This window comes from Microcebus murinus, chromosome 3, assembly GCF_040939455.1.
Source record: "Microcebus murinus isolate Inina chromosome 3, M.murinus_Inina_mat1.0, whole genome shotgun sequence".
Taxonomy (NCBI): domain Eukaryota; kingdom Metazoa; phylum Chordata; class Mammalia; order Primates; family Cheirogaleidae; genus Microcebus; species Microcebus murinus.
In genome coordinates, this window is record NC_134106.1 from 8655938 (window position 1) to 8681519 (window position 25582).

Here is a 25582-nt window from a genome sequence, read left to right on the forward strand (position 1 = left end):
TGTGGTTTTTGTTTGCTCTCTTTATCTCTTTGTTTCTTTTAGTCTCTAACTTTTAGGTTAGAGGATTTTCTCAAAAGCCTTTGTGATGCTGATGATCTTTGGACCTCTGCTTGTTTTTAAGTCAAGCACAGAAAGTTGCGGGAAAGTGCTATACACATGGGTGCAGCTGGGTGACGGCGGGTCTCACAGGTGATCAGATGTGGATCTGTTATATTGCGAGCACCCCCAGTTTTCAGTATCTTCCCTTCCTTAAGGCTGACTGCATCTTGGGGGAGCCAAATGGGAGAAGCGGAATGGAGAGGGGGCATTTTATCATCCAGCGTGTAGACTTTGAGTCAGTTCTCTTGTTTTCAGACATGCATCTCACACCTGTTGTCAGCTGTGTTCCAGAATCCAGATTCTTTGTGGCTTAGTTTGTCCTGAGTAAATTTCCAGGCTTTGGCAGAGATGGGGAGGAAGACGGGTCCGATGTCTCGGCCATCCAAAGCGTGTTGAGATAGCTCACCTGTGGGACTCCAAACTCACCTGGGTCTGTCTGCTCCCACTGGTCAAGTGTGCAGGTGCCTCTGGGGTCACACGGACCAGAGGTAGTTGAGTACTGTCGTCAGCTGTGTCACAGAATCCAGACTCTGCAATTTGTCCTGAGTAAATCTCCAGGCTTCCACGGAGATGGGGAGGGGGCTGCTGGGGGAGGTGAGGGAGCCTTCCCATTCTTTTGTCCCGTCTTTCACCTTGTTGCCTGGCTTCCCAAGCCTTTTCTGGGATTTGTGCCGACACAGGGCTGTATTTGGTGAAATAGACCCACATCTGATTGCCTCCTGTGAAGCCCAGCAGTGAGCCAGCTGCATCCCTGTGTACAGAATGTCTGAGCAACCTTTTGTGCCTCGCTCTTGACAACAAGCAGATATCAAAGGTACAATTGAAACGGCATCCACTGGGCCTCCTGCCTTCAGGTCTTCCCTCCAGTTTTTATCCCAGACTGCTCTGTCCGATTGACCTGCCTGAAACATTACCTTTATCATTGTGAATCTCTAACTCTGCAGCTCCGGGGACTGTCTCTCGCCTATTAAAAACAACGGTCAAGGGCCGGAAGGGTGGCTCACGCCTGTAATCCTAGCACTCTGGGAGGCTGAAGTGGGTGGACCGCTCAAGGTCAGGAGTTCAAAACCAGCCTGAGCAAGAATGAGCCCCGTCTCTGCTAAAAATAGAAAAAAATTAATTGGCCAACTAAAAATATATAGAAAAACTTAGCTGGGCATGGTGGCACATGCCTGTAGTCCCAGCTACTCAGGAGGCTGAGGCAGAAGGATTGCCTGAGCCCAGGAGTTTGAGGTTGCTGTGAGCTAGGCTGATGCCACAGCACTCTAGTTGGGGCAACAGAGTGAGATTGTGTCTCAGAAAAAAAAAATAATAAAAAGTCTAATTTTTACCCTTAGGTTTGTTTTTGCTATTCTATCGCTGTATCATCTTGTAAACCATTTACAAATGAACTTCTTTTTCTAGAGTATGTCTGTTCCCCTGGAGTTTTCATGCATTTGCACTCTCCTGTGCCTTTTTTCTCCAATGATGTTCTCAAATTTTTGCCCCAAATATCCTACTGGCCCATTTCAAGTACCAGCCCCATTGGCCACCCAAGTTCTCAGTGAGTTTTCCGCCTTCTTAAGTTGTAGCACTTATGGACGACAGTGCTTCTTCTTGTCACTTGTCATTTACGATGTGAAATTCTTGTCTTTTCATGTGAGTGTTCGTATTTAGCCAGAAATTAATGATCGCGCACTGACTATTGGGTACATGCTAGGCACTTCCATACACTGTCTCTTTTACTGTCTGTAAAGACCAATCAGCTCTTCTAAGCCGCCCATTTCATAGATGAGAACACTGAGACCTAGCAGAAAGCACTTTGCTCGGGGTCACACAGGCTCTTTCCAGTCTGCTACAGCCAGGCTTTTGTGCATGAAGGAGAAGGCTGTGGTTTGCGGTTCTCTGCTCTGATGGGCTCTGCTCAGCTTCCACAGTTGAAGCTCATCATGCCTCGGCGTTGGGGGGAGCTCGTTCGGGCCTTGCAGTGCAGGCGGAGGACACGCGCGTCGGGGTATGGAAGGAGTCCTGGCGGCGGCTTGCGCACTTGCACAGCTGCAGCAGGGCTCCAGCAGAAGGCCACGGGCAGGGAGCGAGTGGTCAGGGCCAGGGCAGGGAAAGAAGGACCAGTGCGCGGAGGCTTTTCCTGGGCGTTGGCCGTGTTTGTTCCAGGAGGCATTTGGGAGGATTTGAGCTTTGATGTTTGACCCCGAACGAGGCTCTTCTCTGTCTGGGTCTTTAGTTCCCCACTGGTCAAGTGCTGGTTTCTCACCGCCCAGAGCCGAGAGAGCTCCAGGTGTCCCTCCCCTGCAGGCCTGCCGTGGCCCTCCTGTCCCGAACCTTCCTCGCCTAGCAGGTGTGGCTTTGAGGCCAGGCCCTGCTTCTAAGATAGAGCACTGCCATGGTGTCTAGAAAGTCCCTACACTATTTGGATGTGGCCCAATAGGGAATAACCAAAAGGGCCGCAGCTTTTAATACTGTTTTTAGTGCATCTTCCTCCTTCTTATTTATCAGTATATTAGGTCTGTCCGGAAAGTATCCAGCCATTGTTAATATACATGTTCATATTACATGGCTGGGCACTTTCTGGATAGACCTCGTATACTTACTGGTGTGATTTCGCGTGCCTCGTTCGATACGGAATTGTATCTGTTTTCTCTGGCACTATTCACTTACGGAATTAAAACTTTGATGTTCGCTTAGGCTATACAATGAAATTTCCATCTTTCTGAGTGTGGAATCTCTTCTTTGCCGTGGTCGTTTTTGCTTCTGCCCCACTCCGCCTTCCTCCCCTCGCCCTATTCTATATGTTTTTCTTTCAACAAGAATTCCTCTAGGTTATGACTCTCTAAGATTTGAATTCATCGTCTATAAAATGGGCTTCATTACGCAGCTCCGCGGCTGCCGCACACGTTGGCAGGGCACACGCCCAGCACCCTTGCGCAGTGGCGGGACAGTGGATGTGCGTCTTGCTTCTTCCTCTTTATTGCGCCGGCGGCATTGGGCGTTGATGCGCCTTCACCGGTGGGGACCTCTGGGCGCCGATCAGCCGTCAGGTGAGCTGCACGGGGCCGTGGGAAGGGTCTGGATGCCCCCGCCATGTTCTTTCGGTCACAGGGCAGGATTCTGCAGGGCTCTGTGCAAAACGGGCCGCCTTAAAGCTGCTTCTTGTGAGCCTGAAGCGCTTCAGACAGAGGTGCTGTGGAGATGGGAGGCGGATGTGACGTTATTAATCGGCAGTGGCTGTAAACACGCCGCCTGAGAGTGACGCACGTGTGCCCCGATGTGGCCGCTAACGCCTCGGCCGGGTGGAAGTGTGCAACAGGTCGGGGAGGGGAAAGGCAGGCGAGAGGACCCGAGGCCTCTCCCACTCTGCGCTGGCCTCTCTCTTTCAGGAGCACTTTCCTTCTGTTGGGGCTAATTCCTGGGGCAATCCTCCCGACAGCTCTTTTCCCCTGGGCTGTAAGCAGAGGCTGAGCGAGGGGCCGTGGTCAGGAGTTACTGCCACAAGCAGGAGGTGCTTCATGGTTTCCACTTACTTTTAGTTGGAAGAGGAAAGGCTGAACCACTTCCTTACAATAGGGGCAGGAAAAGCAGCATGGCCACAGCAGTTCGTCACAGCTTCGGGAGGGAAACCAGAGCTCCTGAGGGCGCCAAGGGTAACGTCTTGGAAGTGCCCTGCCACCAACAGAGCAGGGCCGAGGAGAACTTATTACATTTGGCTTGAGCCAGATACTGAGCGAGGGTTCGCCTGGCGGTGAGGCTGGCGGCATCCCCAGCGTGTGCAGTCGCTGCAGATGAAGGCAGGACACTGCTGTCCTGTGGGCACTGCAGTGTGGGCAGCTTGCACTATTTTGTGAGTTAAATGCTACTTTAAAAATTACCATTACAATAGAAAAGAGATACACAAGGATAGAGAATAATTGAATGCCCTATCTCTTTTCATCCCTTGAAGAGATCCTCTTTTCTCATATCTATAAAAATCCAGCAGGTGTATTGCAAAGAGAAACCCTTAAGAAGTTTAAAACGTAGAGCTTCCAAAGACCACAGCCTTGATTATAAGCCCATAAAAGCTAGAAATAAACGCTCTGAGGCTGACCCCATCCCTTGACCAAGTCTTGACTATTCAGAATGAAACACAAAACTCCAAGGTAATTATTGGATCAAAGAGAGAATCAACCACCCTGAGCAAGAGCGAGAGCCTGTCTCCACTAAAAATAGAAAAATTAGCTGGGTGAGGTGGCATCTGCCTGTAGTCCCAGCTACTGGGAGGCTGAGGCAGGAGGATCCCTCGAGCCCAGGAGTTTGCGGCTGCAGTGAGCTAGGCTGACGCCATGGCCCTCTACCTGGGTGATGGAGTACTACAAAGTAGTACTTGCTTCCAGCTGTGGGGAGTGATGGGCATGGGCTTCTTTTTGGGGTGCTGAAAGTTTCCAAAATTGATTGTATGAAGATTGCACAACACTGTGAACGTACTAAAGACCGCTGAGTTGTACACTGCCAGTGGTGTGGTATGTGAATTATGTACCAACTAAGCTGCTCTGGTAAAAAAAAAAAAATCACAGTGGTTATCTTAGGGGATAATAGTATTGGTGATCATCCTCTTGCTTTCCCATCCTCTTCTGTAATTTCCACATTTCCAGGTGTTCTGGATGTAATGCTAATAGCCTTTTACCAGATACATAAAGTGTTCTAGGGCCATTGGTCTGCAGGTCATTTGTCTGGGATCCCTCAGGGGCAGGGACATCTCTCTGGGGAGAGAGAAACCTGGGGAAGGCTGAGAGGCAGTTTCTAGTGGAATATCCTGAAAGGTGTTTAGCTGAGTGCTAAATTGGAGAAAGCTGTTACTTATATGACTTCCTGTGATTGCCCTGCAGTGGCTGCAGCTGAGGACAGCGCCTCTCCCCGTCTCTGCTGAGCTGCCTCCTTGCAGCTGTTTCTGCTTCTACTCTGAGCTTCGTGCGTGAAGTCACTTTTCCACTTAAACTGAAATGCCATTTTAAAAGGAAGACTCCATCCTCTTTCTTGAAGATGGGCAATTCTTACGCCGGACAGCTGAAGACGACGCGGTTTGAAGAGGTCTTGCACAACTCCATCGAGGCCTCCCTGCGCTCCAACAACCTGGTGCCCAGGCCCATCTTCTCCCAGCTGTACCTGGAAGCGGAGCAGCACCTCTCCTCTCTGGAAGGTAAGAGATGCGCGTTTCTTCCCTCTATGTATTTCTTTTATTGTGTGCGGTTTAACGTGAGCAGCAGAACTTGAAACTCTGTTCTTCTGCTTTGTGTAGAAACCAAGTCTAGCAGCAGCAAAGAACTCTTAGAAAAAGAAAGTTGCACATAGGTGCTTGCTTGGCTAGAACTAAAATACGGTTCAGCCATAAAGTTGCAAGGAATAACATTCGCAGGAGAAAGCAAGAGGGCAAATTGTTCTGAACTGGTTGTTACATGTACTCTTATTAGAAAGTTTTGACATTTTCACTTGGATAAGCAAGAAATTTTAACATGCTTTTGGCCCTCAGCTATATACACTTTCTCTCTGTTCTGTGAGTTGCAGCCGTATCTTTGCCAAGTAGTCAAGGCAGTTTCTCTTTGTAATAGCAGGTACAAGAGCCCTCCTGGAACTTTTGAAAACCAAGAGCAAACCCTTATGAAATGCACATGTGCCAAGATTAAACAAATTATCTTCAGGCATGGGGACTCACTTCAGGGTTTAGTTAATTATCCAGAGAATAAAATGGTTGTATTTTTTTTATAGCTATGTATTGTCATGTCAAAAGTTACCCCTCAGCAATCCATAACATGAGAAAACTACTGTTATGGAAGTTCATTTTGTAAGTTTATGTCTTTTAATTGAAGTTATCGGCAGACTTCACTTAGCTACTGAACTGAAAAGAGGCCGTGGCTTAAAACAAAAATTAGTCAACTAAAATTAAACAGGAAAGCATTCAGTGTGGCAGGGCTCGTGCTGGGATGCTCTTGCGTGTGTGTGCGCGCATGTGTGAGTGCAAATGAGTGTGTGTGGGGATGGGAGGCTGGAGTGAGTAGAAGAACAAAGAAAAACAAGTCACGGAGGTGCTTGTCTTCAAGGGCTTTGTGTTGAGCTTGTGTGATGTCTGATAGTTCCTTATTCTAGCAGGGAGGCCTCCCTGTGTAACGGTTTAAAATGTCCTTACGAAATTAACCTTGCAAATGTCTCCTCTAAAGACCTGTATCTGAGTCTGGGAGAAACTAGATTGTGGGCAAAACCATGACTTAGGAAAACCAATAAGTCTCTGGTATTCACGTCGAAAGTGCCAACGTTTTCTGGCATAGAACACACTACTGTGACATTGTGGGGAGTTGAGAAATAACTGGAGAGCCTTTTATAGACTTGTGTTTTTGGACAGTTGAGAGACTTTCGTGGAATATGTATTTCGTGGTCATCCTTAACTTCTTATAGTGTTGAAAAGCTTTGTTGCTAATGATAAATTAATAATAGTAATAATGATCATTTAGTGCCTTTGAATGGCACCTTAAAATCTGCAAAGTGCTTTTTCACCTCCACAAGCCAAAGTAATTGATTGAGTCCCATGATTTGGGAAGATGCAAGAGTGGATTGCCGGGAGTGTAGCAGGAGTGGCTGAGCAGCAGTTGCCTCCGAGCTTTGGCAGCTCTGAGACGAAAAGGAGGCAGACGCCAGGGGTCGAGTGGACTCGGGCTGCCCACCTGGGGAGAGAGACAAGTAGAAAAACCTGTGTGGATTGACGCCTAATCAGCTTGTCCTGTTTGAAGATTTGATAGGCTTCCTCCGGCTCTCCTCCCCTAGGGAGGCTGTCTCTAGCCTTCCGAATGCTCAGGGTGCTCTTACCGGCTGCTGGACGTGGTGGCACCTTCCAGGGACAGCTTTTAGGCTTAGGCTCTTCATTCCTTTGGTGTTGAGTGTGGAAGGTTCCCTGCCAGCCGCCAGCAGGCTTGTTCAGCCTTCACATTGGTCTGAAAACCGAATGAGCCCGCTCTGTGATTTTTTTTTTTTTTTTTTCCCCATTTGTCCAGCAAACGGAAACCCCCTGAGATTTTGGTTTTCTAGTGCAGGCAAACAAGGAGGCTTAAGGGATTAGTGGGAACGGAGTGACTCTTTTTGGTTTGCTAAATGTCACCATAAACTAAGCACTCAGCTTGAGCCCCTGTTTTTGTATCGTAAAACTTGATGCAGACGGGCTTGTCTAGGCCGTATCTCGTTTCGTCTGTCTGTCAGGGTCTCTTATCTTCTGTCTTGCCTTCCTCAGACAATAACATGAAAGATGATTTTTACGACCCGGGCACTAGTATACTAAACACCCCTGGATCTATTAACATTTTATGCATTTGTGAGGGTGATTTAGCAGGGGTCTTTTCCTTTGTTCTTGGAATTAGAGTTCCTACCTGCCACCTCCTTGTAGGGGAAAAACCTTTTATGCATTGTTGATTTTTTTTTTTTTTTCTTTAAAGAAAGACCAACAAAACAAACACTACCCCAGCATTTGGGGATAAGTGTTTATCAATTAGGACACAGGTAAATTCCTGTAATCCCACCCACTCAGAATGTCATGGAGTTTCTTCTCCAGGAAAGAAAACAAAATTGAATGTGAGCATTAAAATGCATAGCCTCATGCCACACGGAGTCGAGTGGCTCTGAGTTCCTGAGTTTTATTATTACGGCTCTGCGCTTCCAATCCAGTTGGTTTTGTCTAATGCCATTTTACAGCTCTCATCCTGCCAGGAGGGCTGGGTAAACATGCTGGTTTAGTCTGCTCTGGCCCGAGCCCCATCAAAGGCCCTGGGACGGCTGATGCAGACCTTTGACCTTTAATCCCGATTTCTCACTGACTGGACCCCCGGCCCTTTCTTTGACTTTCTGAGGCCTAAGACCCTCCTCTTTCATTCTTTCTGAGAGTCTGAATTCCTGTTCTTGCTGCTTTGGCAGAATAATGTGCAGACATTCCTGCGTGCACCCTCAGCTCTGAAGGCCCGGGCTTTGGGGGTTGTGTGTTTTATTTATCCGGCATTTTCTCTCCTTTTCCCACTCTGATCGTTGGTGTGTCTGCCCTCCCCTCTGAGTCTCTGGAGTCCTGGCTCAGAGAGGAGAGAGTGTAGATCTCACCGTCTTCTGTGCCACCCAGGCGGGCCCGGTCCTGTCGCTCGTGCCTGGGGTCACCTCTTACTTTTTGTCTCCTAAATGAAGCAGTGAAGTTTAGTGGTGAGAGCATCAGCTTGGGCATCAGACACAACTGGGAACATGCAGGCTGTGCTACTTAGCAGATAGCTGAAGAGCTGTGGGCCAGTCACTGGAGCTCTCTGAGCCTCAGTTTCCTTATTTGTAAAATGGTCTCTGTGTTACACCATGAGACCTCCCACACAAATACTTTTGGAATGCCTATTATGCATAGGCACTGTGCTTAGTCGTTATCAACCACTTATATAAAAAACCCTTATATGACTTATATAAACCACTTATTAAACCCGTAGCATGTGTGCAGCTGTAGTGGGTAGAAGAGAAGTGACCACGAATTTGAAGTCAGGAGGCCAGGCTCAGGCCGAGTCTGTTTGCCATGTGACCTCGGGAGAGCCACCCCTCCTGAGCGAGCCTCAGCTTTTCTGTCTAGTCGGGAAGGATGATAATGCCTGGCTGATGGTACGTTTGTACAGACTTGTTGCTTACTAGCTAGGACTTGTTGAGTGTGTTAACGGAGGGGGGCTCGTTCTGCGATAGTCCCGTAGTCCCGTGCCTGGCTGAGCCCGAGGACCCGGGTGGGAGGAAAGGCCCCCACAGGAGCTCCGGGGCTGGACGGCTCGGCCTTGCTCATCGCTCTCCCTCCCCACGCCTAGGTGGTAGCCGAGTGGACAATGAGGAAGAGGAAGAAGAGGGAGAAGGAGGGCTGGAGCCGAACAGTCTCCCAAATCCTTACCAGCTGCACCCTCCCCCGGAAGGATGCTGCACCACAGATGGTGAGACTGAGCTGCAGCTGGGCCCGTGGCTGTGTGCTGCTGGGGTCCTCTTTGCCCGTCCTTTTCCCATTCCCAGGCTGTCCCTGGGGCGTGAGCGGTGCCTGTGGGCTGCGTCCTGCCCACCCGAACCGGTCGCTCTGGAGACACCGTGCCCTGGATGCTGAGGCAGGGTCACTCCTGGGACAGCCTCACTCACCAGTGGCTGAGGAGACGAAAATCCATCTTTCTGGGTTGGCTGTTTGAAAACTGGAATGTGCTTTCCCTACTCAGGCCTGCTTGCACAGCACGCTTAACTCAGAATTGACTAGGAGGAATAGTTCTCACATTTGTCAGTGGTTTACTGTTGAACAAGCAGATACCCCTTGTCCCGGGAGCCCTGCAAAATGTCATGTTATTCCTGTTGAGAAGCTGGGTGGGTGGCAGCTCAGCCCCGTGCTCTGCACTCAGGCTGGTGTGGCCCCTGCTTCTGCCACCCACTGGCCCACAGCCTCTCTGACTGTTAGCAAGTTCATTGGTCCTGACAGATGTACCAGTCAAGGGGTGGCACTAGTTAGTCATTTAAAATAACTAGTTATTATAAAGCAGTAACTAAGTATTGAGCCCTTGCTCTGGAAATAAATGACACGAGAGCTCCCGGTTCGATGGGAGCTAAGTAGGGAAGCGGATGCTTTGCACACAGCATGGAGAGAGCTGGGGTCGGGGCAAGCAGGGGTGCGCGGGAGCAGAGGACAGGCTCCTAGCTCAGGTGGAGAGTGTGCGAAGGCTTCCTGGAGGAGGCAGTCCTCTATCTGGGTTTTGGAGAATTGGTAGGAGTTAGCCAGGAGACTGCGATGGCATTGGGGGAAGTTGGGGAGTCCCAGACTGAGGGAACAGCCTAGGCAAAGGCTTAGAAGGGGGAGACCACAGCCATCTGGGGAACTACTGGCAGTTTCTTTAGGTAAGGGCCTGGGTGTGGTGGGGCTGGGCTTGGAGGTTTATGGTGGCCCATTGTGTCCTCCCTGGAGGCCTGGACTTGACCTTGAGCCTGGTAGCCTGTAGGGGAGGGACTCGACCCTTGCTGGGCTGCCCTTCCAGGCAAAGGGAAGTGCAGTGGCTCTCCGTGGGGTAGGACTTCTAGTGTCTGAGTGTTAAAAAGGCCACTGAATTAAATGATAGGAGGTGAATTAAATGATAGGAGGTGAATTAAATGATAGGAGTCTCCAGTGGTCGTTACAGTGAATTTCGCAGAATTTCCTAATGAGGCAGCAGATGCTATGACTGCTCAGGCCTGTCTTCCTCCAGCTTTTCAGAAGGCGGGGCCATGCCGGGCTGGGAGGGCCCTGGGTCATGGAGTTGCGGGACCTGCTGCTGGGTGCTTGTCCTGGACCTTGGGGAGCTGGCCTACCTTCCCTAAGTCGATAGGAACACCTCGGGCCTGGGAGTCAGCCTGGCTCCCTTCCTGGTCCTCCTCTGCAGCTTTGGGCAAATCATTTAACCTCTGAGCCTTGGTTTCCCCCTCTCCAAACTGGGAACAGTGGCCCTTTCCCACGGGTGATGCAAGGAGAGCTCTGCAGGCCTTGCCTTGGCCAGTGCCCGGCACGTGGTGGCGCTGGCCTCGTGCCTGCCAGGCTCTCTGCAGCCTTCTCCTGCCTCTGCCCAGGGGCGTGTGGGCAACCCTGGAGCAAACGGTGGAGCCCGGCACAGGAGGACAGGCTCCTGAACTTCCGAAGGCTCTCGTGCAAACGTGTGGTGCTCTGCAGGGCCGCCTCGGGCTCCGTCTGCTGTCTCGGCCTCAGTCTGTAGCAGAGGGAGCCCAGGAGATGGGGCTGGGACACCCTCCCCTGGAGAGAGACCCTGGAAAGGGATTACGTGAATGAATCTCAGCTGTTTCCCTCTTCTTCCTTTGGCCCCAGATACTTGTAGAACCTTATCTCTTTTTTTTTTTTTTTTTTTTTTTTTGAGACAGAGTCTCACTTTGTTACCCAGGCTTGAGTGAGTCCCATGGCATCAGCCTAGCTCACAGCAACCTCAAATTCCTGGGCTCAAGCGATCCTTCTGCCTCAGTCTCCTGAGTAGCTGGGACTACAGGCATGCGCCACCATGCCTGGCTAATTTTTTCTATATATATTAGTTGGCCAATTAATCTTTCTATTTTATAGTAGAGACGGGGTCTCACTCTTGCTCAGGCTGGTTTTGAACTCCTGACCTTGAGCAATCCGCCCGTCTCGGCCTCCTAGAGTGCTAGGATTACAGGCGTAAGCCACCGTGCCTGGCGGAACCTTATTTTTTGAATAAGAAATATATTTAAAAGCACGAAAGGTTCAAAAAGGCGTAGAGTGACAGTCTCTGTGCTCTCAGCTTTCCCCTCCGCCCCCCTCCCCCCAAGAAAACCAGCGTTACCAGGTTCTCACCCCTTGTTCTTGACTCTGGCCTTTTTCTCATCCATGTAAAATGCAGCGTGTAAAAAAAAATATATATCAAATTACCCCCTATGTCTTATGGATTCATCTTTTTTTTTTTTTTTTTTTTTTTTGAGACAGAGTCTCGCTTTGTTGCCCAGGCTAGAGTGAGTGCCGTGGCGTCAGCCTAGCTCACAGCAACCTCAAACTCCTGGGCTCGAGTGATCCTTCTGCCTCAGCCTCCCGGGTAGCTGGGACTACAGGCATGCGCCACCATGCCCGGCTAATTTTTTATATATATATCAGTTGGCCAATTAATTTCTTTCTATTTATAGTAGAGACGGGGTCTCGCTCTTGCTCAGGCTGGTTTTGAACTCCTGACCTTGAGCAATCCGCCCGCCTCGGCCTCCCAAGAGCTAGGATTACAGGCGTGAGCCACAGCGCCCGGCCTTGGATTCATCTTTATACATTATAATTTGTCATCATTTGCCTTAAGCCTTTTTCCTGCTGAGCTTCATTTGCACATCCATGTGTGTTGCAGGGTGGCACCAACAGACAAATGATTGATGTGTGGGCGGTCTGGTTGTGAGTGACTATGATTATAGTTTTGGCTCTCTGAATTAATTTCGAGGCCAGCCGCACCCAGACGTAAGGGCTGCTCCTGCCCCTGCCCCCGCGACCCCGGGCTCTGGGACGTCCTGGGCGGCGTGCGAGCCCTGTCTGCCCCCCTAGGGTTCTGCCAGGCCGGGAAGGACCTGCGCCTGGTCTCCATCTCCAACGAGCCCATCGACGTCCCTGCCGGCTTCCTCCTCGTGGGGGCCAAGTCCCCCAGCCTGCCGGACCAGCTCCTGGTGTGCGCCGTGGACAGGAGGTTCCTGCCAGATGACGACGGCCACAACGCTCTTCTTGGTAAGTTCCTCTTTTGCCTTTCTCTGCGGCTCCGTCTGCAGGTGGGCGGGTAGGGACGAGGGAGGACTTGGCTGCGCCGGTGGTGGCGGCACAGAGGCCACTTGGGGTCCCCTCCGTCAGCACGGCACGCGCAGCCCAGTTTGCCTTTAGTAGACCGTTTCTTTGTGGAATGGGATGCAAATGAGATTTATTCTAAAATGTGACTGCCTCTCTGTACAAAGGCCATCATTTAGTATTAAATTTTTCATGCATTTACTCCTCAAACCTTCCTAAGTGCCCACCTGTGTCAGGAAGGGGCTACAAACCCTGTTCTAGACACTCAGAAACCAGCTGACATGAGGCATAGGAGAATAAGGCCGTGTTCCTGCCTCCAGAACGTTCCTGTCCTGGATAACCGTGGGCGCCTGCTGTCTGTGGCTCACCACTCACCTTGCAGGAGGTGCTCGTGATTACCCCGGTTTTCTAGGTGGGCCGGGACCAGTTGCAAGCTTGCCCAAGGGCACACTAATGAAGAAGACAGAGCCAGGGCCACACTCCAGCCCTCTTGGCTCTAAGATCTACCCTTCACTGTGCCGTGTGGTCTTGACCATTTCATGGTTGACGTCAGGATGGGGGAGCTGAGGCTTTTCCCTTCCAGCCGTTCCCGTCCAGCATTTGACCTTTCAAACCACCACGGCCCACTGAGGCTGGACTTCAGCACAGAGTTGAGGCCAAGCTTGGCTTCCATTAGTGCAGGTGACATGATTGAGCTTCTGTGTGCCAGGCCCCACTCAGCACGCTCCCCCCATTATGGAGCAAAATCTGGGGAGACCAGGGTTTGGATGAAGAGCCCAGAGGTCTGGGTCCCAGCCCTGCATCTGACCGCAGGTCTGTGTATGTCTTCCCTGGGCAGCTGTGTCCTCATTCTTGAGGTGGGGAGGTGATTTCCACATTGTGCCCAGCAGTTTGTTTCTGTCTAGTGACTTTGGGTCTCATCCTTCCCCTGGCCTGGCATTTTCTCTGGAACAGAACTGGGCAGGTGGAAGGATTGGTAATGATCTATTTCAGGTGTAGGCTTGGGAATACACTTCATTGCAGAGGTGAGTTTGATTGTGAGAATTATGGGGAAAACTTCTAGGTTAAACCCCATGATTTCTTCCCTGTCTCCCATGTGCATCAACATTTAAGCCTCCAGCTTTGTGCGTGATATAGCCCTAACACCTGGGTAGGCGAACTCACTCCGGCGGATATTTACTGAGTGCGTTTTGCGGCCGAGGCACTGTGCAGAGGACGGAGAGAGAACGGGATTACCCCAGAGGAAGAATCCAAGTGGCTCCTGCCGTGTGGGGGGTGGGGGCGAGCACCTGTGTGCCAGCTCCGAACAGGCAGGTGAATGCTCTCGGGAGGGACAGCGGCACTCTGGGACAAAGACGAGGGGGAGAAGAGGTTGCAGCCTCTTTACCCCTGGCCTAAAGAGAGGCCAGGGGTCCTCCAACTTTTTAAACGGGGGGCCAGTTCACTGTCCCTCAGACCATTGGAGGGCCGTTGGAGAGTGCGGCGCACGTTCCACACATGTGCACTGTGGGCCCAGGACGAGTTGGCCACTGAGGACAGGCAGTGACAGCAAAAACACCTGGCGGGCCGGATAAATGTCTTCAGCAGGCCGCAGTTTGAGGACGCCTGCTTTAGGCAGATCCAGGGACTTACTGTAATGAGCTCTTTAAAACGAGAACCCCAGAAGATTCACTCTCCCAAAGGAGCTGAAGGACTTGCTCAGTCTCAGGTTGGATTTGCCTGCAAAGGCTGCTCAGGATGAAAGCGTGGGGAAGCCTGTGCCTAGCGTTTGATCTGGCGCTGGCTGGGATTTGTCTGAATTCCGGCACTTTGCGACTGTAAAGGAATTGCCAGGGTAGTAAAGGAGCTGCTGCCTCTTGGCCTGTGGAGATGAGAATCTTTAGTTCCCTCCCAGCCAGCCCGGGACAGCGCCAGCTCTTTGGGGAGTGTAGAGGAAGTAGGGGCTTTGTTAATTGCTTGCCAAAGAGCCATCTGAAATGGGTAACAAGGGCCGGTTGGTAATAACTGTCGCTTTCTTCTTTTAAAATAACTTTATGCTCTCAGCTGGCACACTTAATGCTGTTTAGGTTTCCTGCAATTAACCCCGATGGCTGCACAGAACAAGGTGGTTCCTTATAGCTGGCGAGGTGGCCGGGTTAGGGACCTATAAAACGGAGGGTGTGGAATCTCCTGAGGACAACAATGGCTTTAGAAGCCTTGTTTTAGTGATTTTTGAATCAACTGAGGGATTTTATCTGAGAAAGCTGGAAGATTAAAATCTAGGTGTGTATTTCAGTGTTTTGCTGGTAATTTACCTAAATTGGCTAATAGCTAAGACCTAAGAGAAGAAAACATTTTGCTAGACTGTTCCTTTCTTAGATGGAAGTGAAACCAGTCCTTTGTTCATTCGGCAGGCAAATACTTGACACGTTTGTTGAATAGATTATATAACCTGAAACCCTTCAGCTATGCCGGAACCCCAAAGCCAAGTTGGACCAGCCCTTCCCTTGGGGCGCCCTACCTTGTGGGGAAATGCAGGCAAACCAAGCGCCAGCCCAGACGTCCACAACAAACGACCTTGTTGATAATCTTACAATAAGCCTTTGTGCCACGTGCCGTAGCAGAGGGTTGTGGGGATGTGGAAGAACACGTTGACCCTCAGTGATGGAAATGGTGTCTTGGAGGAGGATGTGGTGTCTAAGTTGGGTCTTGAAAAATGAGTGGAATTTTGCCAGTTGGAGATTAACAACATAAACACTGATAGTGGCCAGTGTTTACTGAGCGTTTATCATGTGCCAGGATAACCAGTGAGTTAGGTGCATTGTTATCTAGAGTTCCTACATGCCAGTGTTTCCATGGGGTCTTATGTTTATTTTTCCTCAAGAATACATCCTAGGGCTTATTTTCAGGGATGTATTATTTTTTTTAAGTACAGTACAACAATCTACATTTATTCAAATATAGTTAAGTCGTCGTCTTCTGGAACATCATAACTCTCCAAACCCCGAATTCCATCCTGAATTTCTTGTGACTCTATTTCCTTTAGAACCATTGGCCCCAATCTCTCATGTCGAGCAATAGAGCTCTCATGGGGCGGATAAGACGGGCTTCTCGGCTGCTTTCCCGCTCCGCGAGGACATGCACGGGTTGTGCAGACGCGCTGCGTAGCCACGCCCGTCACTAGGTCTTATTTTCAGGGGTGGGGCTTATATTGCTCAGATGCTTAGAAATCTTGCCAGGGCTTATTTTATGGGTAGGTTTATTTTCGGGAAAACACAGTATATAAAATAACAAAGGCACAGAGAGGTTAACTGACTTGCTTAGGGGCACCCAGCCATTTGGACCAGGTGATCTGGCCTGGTGCTCAGATGCTAGAAGATGAAGGGCATTTTGCAGTGGGAACCACATGTATGCCAGAGCGTGGCATGCTGGAGAGGTACCTAGAACTCTCTGAGGCTGGAGCAGAGGCTTGCGGGGTTCAGTTGGGCTTGGGAAACACTGTGGCACCCAAGAAGGCATTTTCAAACTGTGGAAATAGGAGCATATCATGATATAATGTATCTGTCCTTCCTCTTTAACAGTTACCAACACAGTTCAACCTTGTTTCATTTATAACTCCCTGCTTTTCTTCCTTTGGGGGATTATTTTGAAGCAAATCTCAGACATGGTGTCATTTCACCTATAAACATTTCATCATGTGTCTCCGAAACATGAGGAATTTTTTGGTTAGAAATTCGATACTGTGATCATATCTAAAAATTTAACAATTATTTAATATTATCAAATATCTAGTGCGTTCAAATTTTATTTTATTTATTTTATTTTTTTTGAGACAGAGTCTCGCTTTGTTGCCCAGGCTAGAGTGAGTGCCATGGCGTCAGCCTAGCTCACAGCAACCTCAAACTCCTGGGCTCGAGTGATCCTTCTGCCTCAGCCTCCCGAGTAGCTGGGACTACAGGCATGCGCCACCATGCCCGGCTAATTTTTTATATATATATCAGTTGGCCAATTAATTTGTTTCTATTTATAGTAGAGACGGGGTCTCGCTCTTGCTCAGGCTGGTTTTGAACTCCTGACCTTGAGCAATCCGCCCGCCTCGGCCTCCCAAGAGCTAGGATTACAGGCGTGAGCCACAGCACCCGGCCCAAATTTTATCTTACACATTTTTTTAGCAGTTGGTTTATTTTGAAGCAAGATCCAAACAAGGTTCTCCCAAAGCATTTGGTTGATATGTCTCTTTTAAGTCTTTTTTTTTTTTCCAGGATATTATGGGGCAGTAAATATTTTCTTAAGTCTTTCTTAATCTATGGGTTTTTCCTTCCTCGTTTTCCCATTACCATTTTATATTTTTAAGAATCATTGGAGCGTTAAGATAAGGTGATCACTATGTTTTAATTTGTGTTTTAGGAAGATCTTACAGGTCGCGCACCAAATTTATTTTTATTGAAAGGGAGAAACTGAGGCAGAGGAACTAGTTATAAACTTATTGCAGGATTCCAGGTAACTATGGTAGTTTGATGGTTAGAAGTTTCAAACCTAACACCATACTGTTAATATTTAGCACCCCTGACTGTGTCTCATCTTCCCCACGTACACCTGGGTCCCCGCCCCAGTTCCTGTCACATCTGGAATCTGATACAGCACCTTTTGCTTTCCCAACACAGGTAGGTCATTTCTATACGTTATTCAGGATTTGCCCACAATACCAAGGCAGGGGATCTGGATATATTTTCCCCTCTCATTTATTGTTGGGCTACATTTACTGCCACAGACAGGATAGTGACAGGAATAACAAAAATCTCAAAACTCAAAAATGAAATATTGCCCAAATCCCACTCCCTAAAAATAAACATCCTATTTTATTTTGTCCATTTTCCATTCACCATCCAGGGTGGGGATTTAAAATAATTTTTATAAGTTGACAATTGCATTATAGATATGCTACTAGATTCTGTTTTTTTCAATCAATATGCTGCAATGAGCCAAAGATGATCCTGTGTTTGTCCCAAGTCATCAGTGACCCAAATCACTTCCAGGGACCGGGAGGGTGACCAGGCGGCTTGCCAGGCGTGGCTCGTGTGGCCTGTGCTCACGAGCTTTCAGGGCTCCTTGTCAGGAGCACGGAGGTGCTGCCGAGGGACCTACCTTTTCTCCGAGGCCCAGCTGGAATCCCACTTGCCGGGACGTTTTCCCGAATCACCCTGGTTGCTTTCCCCACTCTTCCCTCCGCACGTTGTGCTGGAGAGCAAGTCGCAGCCCAGCAGAGAGGGGCCGCCCCTCTTGGAGCTACAGGTCTTCCATCTATAAGAGGCATGATGACGTATGCCCCACCTGCCCACTGCTGCGAGGGCAATGAGCTCTTATATGATATTCTCTAGAAACTGAAATGCTGCCCAGATTTGAGGAACTGCTGTCGTGACCACCAGCACTCCTGGTTCATACTTATCCCTGCCTCCGTAGTGGGATTGTCTGTCTATCCCTTCTTCCTAACGGAACGTGTGTTTTTTTTTTCATCTATGCCTTGCTCAGAGCACCTGCTTTAATTTCTAGCAAATTTTCTTTGAATGACTGCTCAGAACATATTTGTGCTTAGAAGTATTTGTCAGATTTGCATTTTTTTTTCATAGAGGGTTGACAGCTCGGGCCAAGTGGCTATCTCCACTGGGGCAGTGGCCTAGAGCAAGGCCCTTCTGAGTGTCCACTCTCCCAGGAAAGCACCAGGTGGAGGTGTCTGGCCTGGAGGACTGGTTCGTGTTCCCTCGGGTCTGTGTGCTGCCTGTCAGCCAGGCCGCCTCGGGCCTCGGGTCACAAAGGAAAGGTCAGGTGCTGGTGGGCTTGCAGGCCCACCCTGAGGTTTGGTGGCAGACCCCTCTCTGCAGAGGGAGTAGCCCCAGCAGTAAACCTGGGCCACCTCCAGCCTCCTAGGAGCCGAGTGCTTAGATAGCACTGGGTTTGAAGGAAGCCACTCATGGATCCTTCCAAGAATCATATAGCTGGTTTTGGAAGGAAGCATCGGGCCCCTTTAGTCTTAGCCTTCTCTTTTTATGGTTGGGAACTAGAAGTCCAGAGAAACTGAGCCACTTCCCCACGTCTCACAGCCCTGGGAGGGGCTGTGTATGTAGTTGCCTCCCTAGGGTGGGACATGCGTTCCCTGACCCCACTGTGCTCTCCTTCCCGACTCAGCTTAATCTGAGAGAGGAGGAGGGATGCCTCCCTGCCGAGTGCCCGCAATGCGTTAGACACGTCATAGACACTTGGCCCTTGTGGTGCTTCTATGAGAGGGACTTTTGGGAGGAAATGGCATAGCAGAGTGGCACAAAACCCAGCTCTTAGCACTTCCTACGCTGTACCCGCGGACACTTTACTTCCCCTCTCTCTGCCTTGATTCCCTCATCTGAGAACTGGGGATATTGCTATGAATTGTTTTGTAGGGCTTCAGGAGGTTTCAATGAGAATGTTTATTATATAAAGCTTGGCACAGTGCCTGGCACATGGTCGCTGGGCTGTGCATGTCATCTAGTTTACAGATGAGGCAACAAACTCAGAGATGGTAGTTACCTGCCCAAAGCCACTTAACTGTCAAGTCAAGGTTTGAACCCAGGGACCTCTGACATCCAGATTTGTGCATACTCTGCTGCACAGCAGGAGGGAGTGGATGGTAGTCTTCCTCCCAGGAGGAGGGGAGAGCCTTGCTCAGTGGCCTGCACGTACTGACATCCCTTCAAACGTTACCTGCAGCTGCCAAACTAGACCTATGGGAAAAGCGCACAGTGGGGCTGTGTGTGGTCACGGGAGGTTCCTGTCTGTGGACTTTCCCGGGGTGCGGGGCACTGAAGGAGTGATTTCTCCACTCTGGATGTTTGTGCCTGGCAGGAATTTGAGGTTTTAGGCTGGATCCCTGCTTTCTAGGCCTATTTTCTAGAGAAATCGTTATAGACTTCCAAGTGTTAAGGTTGATTTCTCAAGAGAATGGCTTGTTATATTACTCTTTCTCATAAAACCTTTTGTTGCCTTTCAAATAACTTCTTGAAGGGTTAGGATTACCTCTGCGTTTACTGAGGTGGGCTGCACCGTGGCCCTGTCTCCAAGGCCAGCTGGGAAGCTGTGTGTGGGGTTCCTGGTTGGCTTCGGGTGCCGTCTCTCCAGGACCACCTCTTGGGAGAGCAGCTGCGTCTCCTGACCAGAAAGTTTTTGCCAAAGCCAGAGAGCAGTTTGCTTGCCAGCTCCCTAAATAATTTGCATACCAGCAAGACCCAGGGTGTCCGCTCTCATTTCTGGACCACGAAGAGGAGCCCCTTGTTGCCTGTGCTCGTCGTTCCTGCTGTGGCCATTCCTGCAACAGAGCCATGGTCCCCAGCCCATCTGTCCCTTGGGACAACAGCCTGGGACCTATTTGGCAGTTTCTGGAGAGGGCTGGCAGCACTGGCCTTGGCAAGTTGGCTCGTACCATTCTTGGTCTTGCAGTTCCGTTTCCTGCTCATCTTTCCAACACTCAGGCGTAGAATCCCTTCCGGGGAGCTCCGAAGGTTTCTTGGGGCCTCCTGCTCAGGTGGCAGTTGAGCTGTGTGTATCAGGCTTCCTAGGTTGGAGATGAATAAGTAAAGACATTAGGCTATTAGAAGTGCATGCAGAGACCCTAACGTGTTCCCTCTTATAGTTACCTTGTGTCCTCCCTCCTTCCTTCCCTCTTGATATTTACCAAGTGCCGAGTGCGCGGTGTTGATTGGCACACACACACACTTACGTGCACAAGCCACACGTGTGCAGTCACCATGAGCCTGGCCCTTTGAAGGGTAGGGATGATGGTGGGGAGACACGTTAATTTCAGTAAGTGACACTGAGGGAGCTGATCAAGTGCTCCTGAGCAACGGAGGGAGCACAGTTGGAGGAGGGTGCAGGCAGCCCCCGGGCTCCTGGCAGGTGCTCCGGGGCAGCAGGCGGCGAGTGAGGCCAGCCGCGTGCGGTGGGGCTTGTGGGGGGGCGCGGGGTCTGGGCAGCCTCGGATATCGGGCCTCTTGTGAGGACATCATCTTCTGGCTGTCATCGGATGCCCTACACTTCCTGTCCCTGTGACTGTGGACAGTTGCTTGGCCTCTCTGGTTCTGAAATTGTCCTGAACTGGCCTATGGCTGGGCCAAGAGATTTGTCTTTATTTCTAAGGCTTTTTGAGGAGTATTAAATTTGCTTAAAATAGATCATGGACTCCGTTAAGTTTCTGTAATGTAGGTATCTTATTTCTCTGTGGAGATGCGTTTAACCTTTGCTAACTAGAGTTATTCTGAAGACCTAGCCGGAGACCTCAGGGATACTGTTTAAGAGCAGAGCTTGTGCACGGAGCTGTGTGGCCCTCACGGCCCAATGCAAGATGACCTTTGTAGACTTACCAGCCAGAGAATGTGATAAAATAAATTAGTCTCCACTTTAGGGACTCTCCTGCCAAAGGCCCTTGGACCCGGAGAAACCAGACCTACCAGTGGGCAAAGCAAGGTCTGCTTGAGATAGTTGAAACAAGAGCGATCGTCGGATACAGGAGCCAGATCATCACATTTCTCTTGTCTTAACCAACGGTTCTAGTGAGCACAGTCTGAATGGGTTTTACAGTTTATAAAGCATATTCCCTGGGTTTTACTAGTTTACATGAGGAGGTTGTGTCCTTGCCACTGTGTAGGTGGCCTGCCTGGAGCCTCACGTTGGATGGGAACCTGCATCAGCTCTCAAGGCTCCCTCTGGCCTGGGCGGGAGGCTGCTGACCGTGTGTTCTGGAGCTGCTTGACTTTTTTTCTACAACTCCTGGGATCAACTTGATTCCCGGATCGAATTTTAGACTCTCAAAAAGTCTCCCGATGTAGCCGGTCCCACTGGTCTAATTGCTTTGAGGTTCTGTAAGTGGCCAGTACCAAAAGAAAGAGTCCTATGAGGTTATTACAGGTGCTTGGTCAGTGTAGACAGCCCGACGGATCGGTCTTGTCCTGCATGGTTTGCTGTCTATACAGGTTTTACAGCTGCTCCTAACCAAGGTAAGTCTTCCAAGCTTGCCTGGGCCCATCGCTGTGACCGAGTCTTCTTGGTCCTCCTCTTATTCACGTCAAGGCCATCTCGACCTCTGGGCCAGTCTGAGACAGTGGGGACCTTTGCCCTGTGGGGTTCGCTGGTTGGCGGTACAGGACATGAACCTTCAGAGTCTCCACGAACCGTGTTTTATTTGAAAAGGACTTTGGAGGTGAGTTGGAGTTGCTCGTGGTTTGTTTCCTTCTCCAGGTTTCTCTGGGAACTGCGTTGGCTGCGGGAAGAAAGGCTTCTGTTACTTCACGGAGTTCTCCAACCACATCAATCTGAAACTGACCACCCAACCCAAGAAGCAGAAACACTTGAAGTATTACCTGGTCCGAAATGCACAAGGGACTCTAACCAAGGGACCTTTGATTTGTTGGAAAGGCTCAGGTGAGCAGTTTGGCTGTGGCAGGGGCGTGGAGGTGCTGGGAATGTCCCCAGTGGGCCGTGGTGCCAGTCAGTGTGTAATGTTGGGGACAGACCACTCTGTAGTGGCACAGATCACAGGCAAAGGCCAGGCCTGTGAGACCGAAAATGCTCCTTTGTGTGACGGGCATTTGGCTGATTGACAGTGACGCACTATCGGATGGGACATGTGCAGGTGGGCGGAGGGCCACACCGTGGCAAGTATTTTTGGGGCAGTGGTTCTTAACCAGGGGTGGCTTTCATCCCCCAGGGAACATGTGGCAATGCCTGGAGACATTTTTGATTGTCACGACTGGAGGGCGCATCTAGGGGTAGGGACCAGCAGTGCTGCTGGACCAACCCTGCAAGGCACAGGACAGTCCCCGGCACACGGGGTCCCATGCAGAACATCAGAGGTGCCTAGGCTGAGACACCTGACTCGGGGAAAGCTTGGCTCAAATAATGTGCCACCACCCCCCACCCCTCCCCGAACCCTGTTGACCGTGACCAGAGGGACCTCCTTCGCATTGCTGGCTCCTGAGGAAGTGAGTGGCTCCAGCTCCCTGGAGCATTAGGAGAAGGTCCCTCAGGCCCCTCTGTGCCTCCCCCGTGTCTCATGGTCCGTGTTGAGGGGCAGACGGAAGGGTGCTGGGTTTTCAGAGGCCAGCCTCGGGGTGGGGGGAGGTGCACATCTGGGAGGGGCTCTCCAGTGAGGTGTGGTCTCATCACTTTGTCCCTCCCTCGGCTGCGTCTGTTCACGTCAGGCCTTCTGGGGTCTCCCAGCACTCGGGGTGGGTTTGGAGGTGAGTTGGAGTTGCTCTGGGTTCGCCCCTCCCCTGCCACTCTTCCTCCTCCCCTCCTTATTTGCTTTATTCAGTATTTCCTGAGCTCGTGGGGCCACTCACCACCTGTGGTCACTTGCTACGACCGAGCACCTGACAGGTCAGCTGTGCTGTGGGGCCAGCCTTTCCCACAGGGAGGACTCATGGGGTGGGGCGCATATGGCTTTTCCTTTACCTTTGGGTGACGCTCCATTCTCTCCTTGGACTTTGGGGGCAGCCGTGGGATGACTAATCTGTATAATTCGTCTTTCTTCCGAATACTCACAGCCGCCGTGCCCCCTCCTGACAGAGCCACCCCTCTCGTGGGGACAGGTGGAGCTGTACCCGGCCCAGCTGCACACTGCCGCAAAGACGAGGACGTGGTGGCCCCTTTTGTGGCCGTCTACGTACCCCAGTCCCCACAGGGCCATTCCAGCGTAGGAAATCGTTCTGTGACTGCGGAGGGGACCGGATTGGCTTTCACACATGCGTCTTGCCTCCTCAGAGTTCCGAAGCCGGCAGCCCGCGGCCACCACCTGCTCCGCTTCCCTCTTCCCGCCGCTGGACAGCTCGGGGCCTCTGGCTGCCTTCCCCGGTGAGCCCGTGCCCGGGACCAACCCCGGCGTCCTGACCGGAGCTCAGGCAGGTGAGGCGACAGGGAAGCAACAAAGGTGCCAAATCCACAGACCTGCCACGTCTCCAGCGTGCTGGGTGACTTTGTAGTCGAGCATTCTTCAAAATAAATCAAGGGCACACTTTGTATGTTCCCTTCTTCTATAGCGCCTTTACATTTCATCTTGAATTTATAACCGTTTTCAACAAAGAAAGCTGTGGTTTCCATTTGGAAAGCTTTTCTGCACCCCTGCTTGATACGTAATGTGATCCCCTTGACGGTGGGGTCATATTTAGGGTCTCTCTGCATCCCCCAGTTCGCAGCCCAGCGCTGTCCATGTACCAGCTTCTGAGTCAGTGTTTGGATCGGTTGCTACAGGGGGCGGGCAAGACCCGATTGCTGCCCCAGCTCCGTGCATGATATCCTTGGTTCTAACAACCTCCCTGTCGGCAGGCGTTACCTTCCGCGTCTTATTGACTGGGAAACCGAGGCTCACTGAGGCTGAGTGCTTGCCTGGGACCCCATGGGCAGGAGGGGTGGAGGCGAGAGTTGATATCAGTGTTGCCTAGTCACACTGAACAGACCTGCTAAGCAGATACAGCGTTCCCGGGACTCTGGAAGGTGGCTGGTTGTTTTCATTCCTGCTGCCCTGAGCGGGGAGCCAGTGCCCCTGTCACTCACGGCCTCTCCAGGCCCCGGCCCCCGGCACCTCTGTCACCACGGCCTGGGGAGCCACTGTCGGTGCCCTCACAGCGCCTGGGGGTGAGCTCCAGCTGCCACCTTCTAGCTGAGTGACTTGGGGCAACTCACTTAGATCCTCTGAACCTCTGTTTCCTCATCTGTAAAGTTGGGGACAATCTCCTCTGTCTAATTTGCAGAGCAATTGTGAGAATTAAGGCGAGAGCACTAGCAATGCTCACTTAGTGTTTGCTACACACCAGACGCTGTTCTGTGCACGCTCTTGTGCTAACTCATGTTCTCGTGGTGGCTCTGAGTTGTTAGGACTGCCGCCCCATTTTATAGATGAGGACATTGAGCGCAGGGAGGTTATGTAAGCGTCCGGGGTTACACAGCTGGGAAGTGGTGGAACTGGGCTCAAACAAGGCTGTCTGGTGTTAGAGCCACGTTCTTAACCCCTCATTTGGTACTGCTCCTGACCCGAGCACCTTCCAGATCATTCTGGCTGACTTGGGCACCTTAAGCAGTGCATCGGGGTCAGGAGACCAGAACCTGGAATTAGCTGCAGACCTAGAGAGCCCAGGTGGCTGCACACCTGGCCGCTATTCTGAGCCCGCGCGAGAGCAGTTTTAGGTGTGGTCCTGAAATTGAGAGCCCCTCCCCGCGTTCCGCAGCCACTCATGTCCCCCTTTCTCCCAGGCTGTGCCACTGGGGCGTGAGGAGTGTGTGTGCGTGTGTATATTCCTGTGTGTTTATGGACAGGCATGTGCGTGTATGTGGGGGCGTGTGTGCACGGGTCTGCACGTGTGCATGCATGTGTCTGTCTGTGCCCTCTCGGTGGGGCAGAGTCTCTGTCAGGAATTCCGACCTGACGGGCCTTGGAAGAAAAGTCACGTCCTCCCGGCCAGGGCGTTCTTGCAAACTGACGCCCTCTCCGCCTTCTTCCTCTTTGCTTTCAGGGCCGGCCTCTGACCACGCCTCACTGAGTGCAGCAGTGGGTCCAGCTGTTCTCAACGGCAAAGATTCCCCGAAGCACCAACAGCTGGCGAAGAATGCCCTGGCGGCCCTGCCGCGGCCCTCCGCCTTAGGTAGTGCTGTCTGTCCCGGCCGTCCTGCGGGCCCTGCTCTCCTCTGGGCCGCGGCCAGGGGGGACACAGAAACCGCTGGGCGGGGGCCGCCGCGCCTCCTGGAGCCTGGCGTTGCTTCCCCGAGAGTCGGGCCAGGCCAGCAGGTGCCTCCTGAGCCCGTGGGTCTGTGCCCGGGCTCCGCCACGGAGGGTGCAGTCACGCTTGGGAGATGTCGTGTGTGCCAAGAAGCAGTGGGACACCCGTGGTGATGGCCAATGACCCGTCTCATGGGCCACGCGTCCGGATGGCCAGAGAGTTTTGGAGCAATAGGGGCAGTGTGTCGTCAGGGGAATAACATGCACTTGGAATCAGACAAATAAACCCAGCTCTTGTCTCTTGTTAGGGGACCTTGGTTAAGTCTCAATAAACGTTTCCTCACCTGGAGATGAGAATTCTGCTCTGAGGGTGCTTACGAGGGACAAGGTGCTGTGTGTGAGGTCAGAGTGCATCTGGCAGCTCACTAGTTGATACCAGCCATTGTCATCTGTGTCGGCATCATCTGTGAGGCCGGTCTGTTCAGGGAAGG

At 51.2% G+C, this 25582-nt stretch overlaps 1 protein-coding gene across 1 annotated transcript in view; it reads left to right on the forward strand.

Annotated features, from left to right (window-relative positions):
- Positions 1–4962: 4962 nt before the first annotated feature.
- The window catches only part of GREB1 (growth regulating estrogen receptor binding 1), a 70339-nt gene continuing 49719 nt past the window's right edge, over positions 4963–25582 (forward strand). The window contains exons 1-6 of the mRNA XM_076000554.1: positions 4963–5266; positions 8922–9041; positions 12152–12328; positions 21620–21802; positions 23144–23284; positions 24889–25017. Coding sequence (XP_075856669.1) covers positions 5110–5266; positions 8922–9041; positions 12152–12328; positions 21620–21802; positions 23144–23284; positions 24889–25017 — 907 coding nt within the window. The 5' untranslated portion in view covers positions 4963–5109. The remainder of the gene's footprint in view (positions 5267–8921; positions 9042–12151; positions 12329–21619; positions 21803–23143; positions 23285–24888; positions 25018–25582) is intronic.